The 12,425-nt window shown below is 35.0% G+C and overlaps 1 protein-coding gene across 5 annotated transcripts in view; it reads right to left on the bottom strand.

Annotated features, from left to right (window-relative positions):
* Positions 1-12,425, bottom strand: part of ANKHD1 (ankyrin repeat and KH domain containing 1) — a 159,810-nt gene that overhangs the window by 81,190 nt on the left and 66,195 nt on the right. For all 5 annotated transcript variants that reach the window (XM_058178201.1, XM_058178204.1, XM_058178202.1 and 2 more), the window contains exons 12-14: positions 9,961-10,088; positions 9,646-9,789; positions 8,159-8,261 (exon numbers count right to left, since the gene is read on the bottom strand). In XM_058178201.1, the coding sequence (XP_058034184.1) occupies positions 8,159-8,261; positions 9,646-9,789; positions 9,961-10,088 (375 nt within the window). The remainder of the gene's footprint in view (positions 1-8,158; positions 8,262-9,645; positions 9,790-9,960; positions 10,089-12,425) is intronic.

Below are 12,425 nucleotides of genomic sequence, written 5' to 3'. Positions count from 1 at the left end.
CCCACTCTTCAGTTGCAGAAATCTTCTAACTCAGAAAACTGAGCATTCTTAAGTCTCCTTCCACATACTGCATGTTTTGAGATTCCCCAGATTTTCAATAATCCCAGGATTGTGAAGATTATTCCAAAACTTTTATCTTTTTTTCTTGTAAATGCCTCAAGACTGATTTCAGATAGTAATCTTGAAGAAATACGCAGCTGATTTACAGTTTAAGTTTTTCCCCCACTGACTGTGGGACATTAACTTCTAGCCACCCTTAGCAATATTTCCCATGCCATTGGTTGTTACACATCCTCGAAGCAAAATAGAGACATCCCCTTATTTAAGTTAGCAAAGTGTACCCAAAATAGTTTCCTAACAAACAGGAAGCAGCAGGTAATGCTAAGTGGGATCACTGTACAATTAGCACAGCCCCCCAACCAAGGCTGTGTGCTCTCCCCACTTCTCTTCTCTCTGTATACCAATGACTGCATCTCCAACGATCCATCTGTTAAACTACTGAAGTTCGCAGATGACACAACAGTGATTGGTCTCATTCGAGACAATGACGAATTCGCATATAGACGTGAGGTCGAACGACTAGCCTTGTGGTACGACCGTAACAATCTGGAACTGAACACATTCAAAACTGTAGAAATGGTGGTAGACTTTAGAAGAAACCTTTCCATATTTCCACCTCTCACAATACTTGACAACACAGCATCAACAGTAGAAACCTTTAAATTTCTAGGTTCTATCCTATCGCAAGATCTAAAATGGAAAAATTAACATCAAAAACATCATCAAAAAAGGACAACAAAGACTGTTCTTTCTGCGCCAACTCAGAATGCTCAAACTGCCCAAGGAGCTACTGATCCAGTTTTACAGAAGAATTATTGAGTCTGTCATTTGCACCTCTATAACTGTCTGGTTTGGTTCTGCAACCCAACAAGAAAGACACAGACTTCAGAGGATAATTAGAACTGCAGAAAAAATAATTGCTACCAACCTGCCTTCCATTGAGGACTTGTATACTGCACGAATCAAGAAGAGAGCTGTGAAAATATTTACAGAGCCCTCACATCCTGGACATAAACTGTTTCAACTCCTACCATCAAAACGACGCTATAGAGTATAGAGCATTGCACACCAGAACAACTAGACACAAGAACAGTTTTTCCCCGAAGGACATCACTCTGCTAAACAAATAATTTCCTCAACACTGTCAAACTATTTACTAAATCTACACTACTATTAATCTTCTCATCGTTTTCATCACCAATCTCTTTCCACTTATGACTGTATGACTGTAACTTTTGGTTGCTATCATTAAGGGTTAAATTGCAACCTATGACCATCATTTGTGTTGTAAATGTTGTACCTTTGATGAAGGTATTTTTTTTCTTTTTTCTTTTCTTTTATGTACACTGAGAGCATATGCACCAAAACAAATTCCTTGTGTGTCCAATCATACTTGGCCAATAAATTCTATTCTATTCTATTCTATTCTATTCTATTCTATTCTATTCTATTCTATTCTATTCTATTCTATTCTATTCTATTCTATTCTAAAATCCTTCATACATTTTCCCTCCAAATGTATTGTGTATAGCTGAACAGTTCAATTTCATTTCATACACTTTATTTGTAAACACTTCAGGAATATCAATATTTTCTTTTGAAAATATTGGATTATTACTTTTATCATGAGGCTGAAGCAAAGGTACCCTTCTGAAAATTCTCTCATGTACGTAACTCTTGTGTAAGAAAAGCCACACTGTGGACAGCAATTTCACTATTAACTAACCTTTACAAACACTTTGTTTATAACTAGGTCTATAGTTCTCTTTTGAAGATCTGAACAATTTTCAGGCAGCTCTAGCAGAGTTTTCTATCAAATTGTGGTTTTGACTTTGATAATTCCACATCACTTCTATCTCTTAAGAAGGGTGAATTTATCTTCATTCACACTTGCTTAGAATGAATTTTGGTTGATCAAGGTTCAGAAAATTTCTTCTCCTGTGTTTTCTCTAAAGGGTCAGTCATCTTGTGGGATCTTATTAATAACTTTACAGCAGTTTAAAAGAAGTAGCACTAAATCAATTAAAAGGCTGCCAAAACTTCTGCAAAGTTCATATTTATTACTCCTTTATTCTGAATCTGCAAACAACTGCACACAAACCATAAGCATATATTCAAATTTGCAAAAGAATGTATTTCATTTTCTATCATGTAAATATTGTGCCATTTCTGTTCACTTAAGGATCAACTAAAACACAATTTAACAAGGGCTGCCCAAACTTTTTAATTCAACTGAATATTTCAAGTCAAAATTATGAACATGAAGTGCACATTTATTTCACAATCAGTATACTGGTAGTCTTTAGAAAAATCTATTGAAGCAAAATTAACTACTCAGGAGGAATCATGATCTATAAAAATATTACTTTTCTTTGCGTCCACCTGCTAAAAAAGGAAAAATCTTTTCAATGAGAAATGACTGTCACTAACATCTCACCTTTTAAAAAGCTAATTTATGACAAGATATAATAATGGTACCTACAGAAACAATTCAAGTTTAATCCTTTGTTTATGAAACTTGAAAATAAGTAAATATTTTTGTTTCCTAAAATAGCAGTGGTTTCCAGGATATAGTTCACATGCGTTAAATTTTCCTCCCCGTGCAGCTTGTGTCTTCTCTTTCAGAATGCTGAAAAAGTGTCACTGGGAAGGGCAAGGCAATGAGACTTCTTCTATCCCTCCTACAACCTTAACTTGCAAGACATTAATTTCCCACTAATGAAATCAGATTGTGTGCAGCTTCATTCTTTTCCCTTCCAGAGAACCTCTTGCAGGTGTTTCCTGATGTTCCCTTATAAAATACTGGGAAACCTAATACAGAAATAGTGGAATTTTAGTAATAATGTCTTCTCATTGACCAGGGAGCTATTAAAAAAAAAAAAATCTCCAGCAGTTTCAAATACAGCATACTGAACTAATGAAAATAAAAAGGTGCTTTTGCTAAAGTTAATTTCACATCTGAAATTATATACAAATACTTCTAAAGAAGTACCTCACACTTTATTCTTTGAATAATCCAGAAAAGTAATCAATACACCAAATTATTGAATAAGCATCTAATTCTTCAATATAGATAAGAAGTACATGAGAGATTAACGAACAGAAAGAAGGTTCGCACAACTGACACGAAATTCAAATACAGTATTGTACCAAAACTACAATCAACATCTGGCAGAAATCTAAAATGAAATCATTTAAAATAAAAGGTAACTATAGCAATCTTGCCAGCTATTCTTTGTAGACATTCTTGAAGTACTAATCCAGTTATCTGAGATAGCCCAACGATGATCAACTTTTAAAAAATGTATTATTTTATTCCACTGAAAACTTATGGTAAGGGATATTTCCATGTTTTTTATATATACCTTCCTCTCATCAACCTCATTTCATCTTCTATCTAATTACATTATTATTAATGATTAACATTTTATTTTTTTTCAAATTTCTAATAACATTTAAAAAGATAAAACCAGGATAATTTTTTGGTTCTATTACCCTGTTTCCCCCAAAATAAGACATACCCTGACAATAAGCTATGTGCTTTTGAGCGCATGGCAATAAGACCAAGCACTTATTTCAGGGTTCAAAAAAATATGACAGGGCCTTATTTTCGGGGAAACACGGTAATCACTTTATAACTTGTGGTTCTCGCATTCATAAACATTAGTTAATTATTCTAAGAATTGTGGAACATATACAATGTTCCATTATCTGTGGGTTTCTTTCTGTTAGAGGTATATTAAGTATTTCTATTACACAATAGATTAGCATTTTTTATTATATCATAGTTGACATCAGAAAAATTAATTAAATGTAAGGCTCCAAGTAGCGAATTCTTCTCATGCTTCAATCATTTAACAAAAAATGATTTTGAGTCTATCAAAATATTTTATTAGTTCCTGTTTCCAACACTGGTTGTTTTTTTAAAAAAATACATTATAATTAGATTTTTGTTTAAGGTTCTGCTATCCTGTATTCCAGTTCAGAGAGCAAAAACGTATAGTCACAAACTCCTCATCAGTAGTCTAAGCAAATTATTTTTTGTATTATAAAGTATTATAACTATATCTTTACGAGAATAGAATTAGCACTAATTAAAAAGCTGCAACGCACAATTCAATACAAAAATCACATTTTGACATCTTACTAGGCAACCAGTATCACATCAGGCCTGGAGAGCCCAGGCTTCTCCCTGGTTTTCTGACAGTTCTGATGGGGACTGTAAGGATGACATAGTTAGAATGCAAATGGTTTATCAGCCATATTCCTATACAGTCGACCCATTCATATGGCAGCAAAGACCAAAGTAGCTTCTTCTGTGACCTCCTCTGCTTTTTTAGTTGTTGTTCAGCAGAACCCTTCAGAATAGTCAAAGGCTTATCACCTGCCCTGCATCTTAATCTCAATCTTGGGATCCTCAGCAACTGCTTTGACATATTTTAGAGGCATTCAAAGTTTTTAAGAAGAGACTGGACAAACATATTTGTCTGAAATGGCATAGGGCCATGATGACGAACCTATGGCACATGTGCCAGAGGTGGCACGCAGAACCCTCTCTGTGGGCATGCGCACCGACGGCACCTGCTCTTCCGGGTTCTGTTGCATGCATGCGCGCTGGACAGTGGTCTTTGTGTGAAGACCAGCTGGCCAGGACACATCTGCGCGAGAGAACCCATATAAGCAGCTGCCCGCCACGCACACGCACGCACGCCACGCACATGCGCACCAGCCAGCTCTCTTCCAGGTTCTGGCACTCTGGGGCAGACCCTCCGGTTTCGGCAGTTGGTGAAGAAAAGATTAGCCATCACTGGTATAGGGCTTCCTGCCTGAGCAAGATGTTGGACTAGAAGACATCCAAGATCCCTTCTGTTATTCTCCTGATGATATGCGCACTATTGTAATGTAGTGCATACTGTTTTCAGTGAACCATTCTAATTGCATGGAATCACTTTCAGTTTAGTAGGTTTGAGAACTTGGACCATATGCTCTCTTGATCTCTATCCATTTGTATAGATCTAAGTTAGCACATGAGAATTCTCTGGGTAGATACAGAAAGAAATGAATACATCTTTGTACAATGCAGATATAAGTGTAGCTTTATCCAAGATTAGCCAAACTCAATTAGGCAGTGCCACCTGCTGTGATCTTAACAAAGACACAATAATCTTACTTAATGCACTTTTTTAAAAAGCACCATGTTTGGATTTATAGAAGTATCTAATACAATTTCAATAGGGTACTAATTTTAAGTAGGAATTAATCATTTTGACAATTTTAAGCTAAAAACACTCAAAAGTGGGTATTTAATTTTATGTCTTTTCCAATGTTCTAATATTTACAATTGGGTTTTTTGTTTTTTTAAGCACTGAAAGTTTAGAAAATAAAACTTAATAAAATCATACACAAAGATTTCATCTGTGACACAATTGACTGCATACTGCAACTGAGAAGAGAAATGGATATTCATGGAGGATCACTAATCATATTACAGAGATTAGAAACCATTTTGGACATAAGAAAAAACACCAGCAGTAATATGTCAACTTTGAATGTTCTAAGACAAGCTATTCTTCTATGGCAGATTTCAAAATCTAATATGCATTGTTCCAGTGCATTTGCATACAGCTATGGTGTTGAATTTTCAGACTGCCAAATGCAAAAATTATATTGTTTTGCCTGGTGTTTGAACTTTTATCTTCCAAATATAAAATTAGGCATTGTCAGATGCATTAGGCAAAAAAATCAAGACAACAGGCAAAGAAGTGGGTATTTGCCTCTATTATATTATTTGTGTAAGATAATGAAATGTATTTATTCTTGCTTCTTTTCAGGAACTCAGATCTGTGGCTGTTTGTGTAAGCAGATGTTGAAAATCTGTGTTTAACTATGATTTATTTATTTATTAAATTCAAATGGCTGCCTGTCTCTCAAAAAGTGATTCTGGGTGGCATACAGCAAAAATATTAGAACAATAAACATATTAAAAGGAGACAAATTAAAGTCTTAAAAAAGCATAAAATATTGCATTCCATTGCTAGCTAAATAAATTTTTGAAAGGTTTTTAATAATAATTACCTTGGGCAATTTTTTGGTGGACTGCATTATGGGTAGCCTTTACCTTACTATTGAGATGTGGGAGAATATAATATATATTGACACTTTTGTTAATTACTGAAATACAAGAATATATCTGGCTGAAAACCAAATATTTCAAAATCAAATTTGAAAGCCCATATCTCCCTCACAGAAATATCTGTTTACCAAGTATTTATGGGTCATTTATCCACAATAAACCAAATAAAACCTTCTATCCTATGAAAATCTAAGCAACACTGAAGTGGATATTCTTTTCTTTTTTTAATCTTTTTTTCATGTTATTTTTATATTTGTTTGTATATTTTTTGAAGTGTTAAATTTTTTAAAAAAACAACAACTCTCAGTGAAAATGGAAACCTTGGCTTAAATTTTGTTATCTAACAGATATGCTAGCCAATATGCTTAGTTACATACAGGATGAGGTGGAGTGGAAGGAATCTTGCTTCAATAAAACATAAAAGATCTTCAGATATAGTGACTGCTATCAATTGTAAAAGAGTATGCATTTCTTTAATCAAACTTTCCCAGCTTGTTGCTCTTTCAGATATAAAATTCAGATATTCTGAATTACAATTGTCATTATCTCTAACATGGGAAATATATCAGGCTGGAATTGAAGAACAAAACTCAGCCACTATTTTCCTGAATTAGAGGGTCTTAAGATCTGAAAGGGGCAAAAAGTTCTGCAGCATGTGGTAATATAAATATAGTATTTTTCTCCTTAAACCAAATGCAGGTTTACTCAGAAAAGCCATAGCTACTTTAAGATACAATAGGTAGGTGCTCATGCCACTTTTACACATCACTGCAGTGCTTTATAGCACTATGTATTAAAGCTGCAGATAATCAATAGCGAATGAATACACTTGTTTGTCCAAATTACTAATTTTAAAAAATTTGCAAATTTTTTTTAAAAAAATTCAGCAGCATAGTGATTGAGATAGAAGTCAAGCAGGAAGCTCATTTAATCTTCTTAAATCATTGCTCTCTCAATATTAATTGCCCATGTAGGACCAAGCTAATCTGCAGATTTAGAACAACATCAGATGCTGTATAAATTATAAATTTACATATAGAATAGTGTGTACTGGTTGCAACCTTTCCATTTTAGGAAAGATCACATTTCTTCATCAATTTTCATTAGATTTCAGAACTCAAGTAAAAAAGTAATATATAGGATCATGAGTAGTATTTACCCGTGTTTCTAAAGTATTATTATTAATTTATTACAGCTGCTCACCCATATACAGTCCATATGACTGTTATTAATAATTATATACTCAAGTAATTGAGTATAGTACCCCCTCCCAATTTGTATATGTATTAAAATTGGGAAAAGAATATAAAACTGATTTAATAAATAACTGAAATATGCTGAATTTACATATTCCAAATATATTTTTTCTTTGAAAAAATGACTGCAGATTTCAAGCATAGAATATATAGGTATGGATATCTTGGCCAAATATTCTAAGCATTTAAGAAAAACATTATCTAAATAATATATAATTTTTCCATATTTTATTAACAGCTTTTACTCAAAATGCTTAAAAAGTACTTCTAGATTATTCAACCCCCAACTAGTCACTGTTAGTCCTGTACTCTGAAAACCCTGTTGCACATCATGTTTTGTTTCTTAAACATTCTAATTTTAATTTATTCTTGTAGAAAGTAATTTTATATATCCTGCCAGATCTCAGATTTCATTTCACTTTTTTACTAATACACTTCATTATTTTGATCATTACAGATGGTAGAACAAATTCTTTAAACAAACCCTCTAAAATCAAATCTATGCAGTGAAATATAAATTATTTTACCATTGTCCCTAGCTAGTACAATTTAAAGTATGGATCCTGCCATTATGTTTTCAATACATCCTATTATTAATGGTTAAGTTAAATTTGTACAATATAGTTTCAAATAGAAGTACATTCATCCCCTAACTGCCCAAATCAGAATATTAACATTCCATAAACTGTAAGAAAGATAACTTACTAACCTTTTTGAAGAGTCAAAAGTGGAGGGGGATTTTCTTGAGGAGCTCTGTCGGGTTCCTGGGGAGGTACAACCATGGCAAGTGCATGCATTGGTACACGTGGAACCTGTAAAATCAACTCAAGAGAAAACCAACATGTCAATGGTAAATTATGATTTATACATTAGTCCAACATGTTTAGAACAGTCCTACTCAGACAAAGTTCTAGGTTTACTTGTATTATTCATATAACCCTTCGTCTAGCTTTTAGCAGTACTAAAGTCATTCCATCACTTCACTTCTATCATAAAAGTTGCTCCATTTGAATTAAGTTTTTCTGTCTTTGTATAACCTACCTCTATATTTTTTCTCATTTATTATTTCTTATATGATAAACACGCCTAACATACTATGAGATAAATAGGATTTTAAATAGGAAATTGTGAAGTAGCATTAAAATGTTTTTATGTTTCTATAAGCCAGGAAGGAGATTACTAATAATCATTGTTATATAAAAGGATAATTTAAGTAAAATGAAGATGGCCATCACAATCCTAAATATCAAGTGAAGAGTAAGTCTATATATTTTATTCATCTTTGATTTCCAAAGCACAGATATGTCCATATGTTTCTTTGTGATTTTACTTATCTTTCATTCTGTAACATCTATTAAATATTAATATATATTATTCACTGCAAAATAACTTAATCCCAATTTTAGATATTCTTAATGATAGAGCTAACTTTTAAAAATTATGCAGTGATCATCTAGGCCAGGGTGGGCAACTATGGCAACTTCGCGACTTGTGAACTTCAACTCCCAGAATTCCTGAGCCAGCCATGTCATAGGTCGTAAAGGTGTGGTAGTTGCCCACTCCTGATCTAGGCTATATATTTTATAATGAGCATGCAGTACCTGAACTCACATCATAAAGGAACACAAGCTAGTAAAGGAAAGAAGATTGTGGAAGATCTTTGCATTATATTATCAATGCCTTCAGTTATCATTATAACAATTCTTCATTTTAATGTACCAATTGGAAAAAGAAACATTCACTATTTGAAAGTCCATTATACTGAAACAAGATTCTATATATTCATAAAAACAGACTTATGGGTGAATAAAATAGCACATAGATTTGTCTATTCAATCCAAAGTCTGCTAAACTGAACTGTGCTAAATTGGGAGTTTATGATGCAATACATATATAATATATTCTTTTGCATTCCATTTGCATTTTTATATTTATAAACCTATTTTACTTTTACTTCTATGTTGGCTCTTCAATCTCTCTATAGTTAAAATACAGAAAACATGTGGAAGCATATACTCTCTGGCTCAAATTCTCTCCAGAGTCAAGAGATATAAGAAATTGCAGATGTATTTTAAGATATCCAGAAATTAACTGAGTTCAATTTATCTAATTTATTTTTACTTAAATTTATACTTTTATTAATCTCAATCCGTAAAGGCAAAAAGCTGTTTTCAAGTGACAAAGTTAAAAACTGACCTGAGACTGATCCTGAGATGGTGGTGTGAGTTGTGTCATGTCTGTAGTTGGAACTGACAGAACATTATTTGGGTAATCCAATAAGTAGGAAACAACATTTGTGTGACCACCCTTGGCAGCTTCAATGAGCATAGTTGAGCCATCCTAAGATATAAATTTGAGAAGAAAATAAGTAGTATTGAAAACTGTGGCATCAAATTTTCAATATTATATTATCAAATCAGTATTATAGTTAAAATATTTTAAGATTGCTTACTTCTTAGATAATTAATAATATTTAATAAATTTAATAATAAACTGAGTTACTTGGCGTACCTTAAGACGATGAGTAGGATCGGCACCATGAGCTAGTAGTAGCTCAACAACAGCAAGATGGCCCCCAGCACATGCCAGTGATACCACTGTATGATCATTATTAGCTGTAGCCCGATTAACATTGGCACCTTTGACAGAAGATACAATTAAAGGAAAGTTCTAATTAATAAATTAGTGTAGGTAATCTTAGCATTCAGATTTAAAACTATTTTGTTTGCAGGAAATCATTACTTTTGAAATAAAAACAGAAAGGAGGAAGGGAGGGTTTTACATATTTTAGAAGAAGTTTTACACTAAGCAGCCTAGATCCAAAGAAAAATATATGAATAATTGGATTGCCTATCCTCAGATTATTTTTTATTTATTAGAAAATTTATATTGCCGCCTATTTGTACATGACGACTCAAGGCAGCTTACAGGGATATAAAAACAACAAATATAAAAAATAAAACTGAGAAAAAAACAATCAATTAATAAAATAATATAATAGCCCCCCACCCCTCACCCTGGCGACAATAGATCACACAAGCCATTTCCCAGGCCCACTGGAAGAACCAGGTCTTCAGCGCCTTCCGGAAGAGATCTCTGGGGGAATGATGCTCCAGAAGGAAGGAGCCACTATGGAGAAGGCCGTTCCTCTGGGTCCCACCAGGTATATCTTCCTAGGGGATGGGACCTGCAACATTCCTTGCCTCTCCACCCTAGTGGGTCAGGTAGATATGACCGGCAAGAGACGATCCTTCAGACAACCTGGTTCCAAGCTATGAAAGGCTTTAAAGGTGACAACCAACACCTTGAATTGTACCCGGTTACAAATCGATAACCAATGCAGCTCCCGCAGGAGAGGTGATATATTTGCACATCAAGGTCTGCACAAAACCATGTGGCCACTAACCAACTGGGGCTTCTAGATGCTCTTCAAGGGCAGCCCCATGTAGAGTCTGTTGCAAGAGTCAAGACGGGAAGTGACTAGAGCATGAGTGAGTAGGGATTGTTGGTCCAGGAAAGCCGTAACTGGTGCACAACCCATAGTTGCGCAAAGGCCCTCCTGGCCACAACCACCACCTGCTCTTTGAGCAGGAGTCACAAGTCCAGGAAAACCTCATATTATGCACAGGGTTTGTTTGAGGTAGTGCCACCCCATCCAAGACCAAAGATCGTATTTCTCCATGGGCCAAAGAACCCCAAGCCCAGAACCACTCAGTCTTGCCAGGGTTCAGTTTCAGCCCATTGCTCCTCATCCAGCCCCTAACAGTCTCCAGGCACTGCGAGAGGGAGGACATAGCATCGCTTAACTCACTATGGGCTGAGACATACAGCTCAATAACATCAGCATATCGATGATCCCTCAGTCTATGATGACGGATGATCTCACCCAACAGCTTCATATAAATGTTGAATAGGAGTGGAGAGCCCTGTGAGAGGGCTGGATCTCTCCCCTCCTATCAACACTACTGAGAACAGCCTCAGAGGAAGGAAGTGAACCAGGTATAGCACAAAGCCTCCCACTCCCATCTCCCGAAACTGCTCCAGAAGAATACCATGGCTGATAGTATTAAAAGCCGCTGAGATGTTAAGTAGAGCAAGGATGGATGCACTACCCCATCCCGCTATTGCCAGAAATCATCTAAAAGGACAACCAATGCCATTTCTTTCCCATATCCAGTCCTGAATCCTGACTGGTAGGAGTGTAGATAATTTGTTTCATACAGAAATCTCTGGAGTTGCCGTGCAACCACCTTCTCAAAGGTGGTTCCCCAAAAAGGGAAGATTGAAGACAAATTGGAAATTATCCAACAGGGTGGAATCCAGCGATAGCTTAAGAGCCTCTTTAAAGTGCTGGGATACTGCCCCCTCCTGTAGGGAAGCATTAATCACCATCATAGTCCACCCGCTTTCACAAGCCAGGAGGAACATGGTTCTAAAACACAGGTGCTTGCGCGAATACTCCCTAGAATCTTGTCTGCTTCAGGAGCAACAGGGTCAAAACAATCCCAGATAACAAGGCAAGAACCTGCCTTAGGGGCTCCCACCAGACCAGCAACCATGCTGGCATCTAACTGGGAATGAAGTTGAGCAATTTTGTCTTCCAGAAAAGATTATATCTTTTTTTTTTTTTTGAAAAAAAATAATTTAATTAAATCCTTTTTTGATTTTAGCACTTTAATCTAATTCAGTAAGCTCTTCTGATTCTGAAATATTTTCAGAGCTACTTAGGAGAGAGCAAAGTCGTCTTATAATTGCCAGGTTAGAAATGGCTTCTTTCTGGATTTAACGTAGGTGGGCATTTTGGAAAAATGATTTCAATAATGAAATTGTTAAGATTTTTCACAAACACTTCTGGAAACTCCTGTAATAATATGCATTCAGCCAATCTATTGCCTTAGGGAAGTACTTTCTATAGAATAGAATAGAATAGAATAGAATAGAATAGAATAGAATAGAATAGAATAGAATAGAATAGA

The sequence above is a fragment of the Ahaetulla prasina genome, chromosome 3 (genome assembly GCF_028640845.1).
Source record: "Ahaetulla prasina isolate Xishuangbanna chromosome 3, ASM2864084v1, whole genome shotgun sequence".
NCBI lineage: Eukaryota > Metazoa > Chordata > Lepidosauria > Squamata > Colubridae > Ahaetulla > Ahaetulla prasina.
This window is presented reverse-complemented; position numbering and strand designations above follow the sequence as displayed.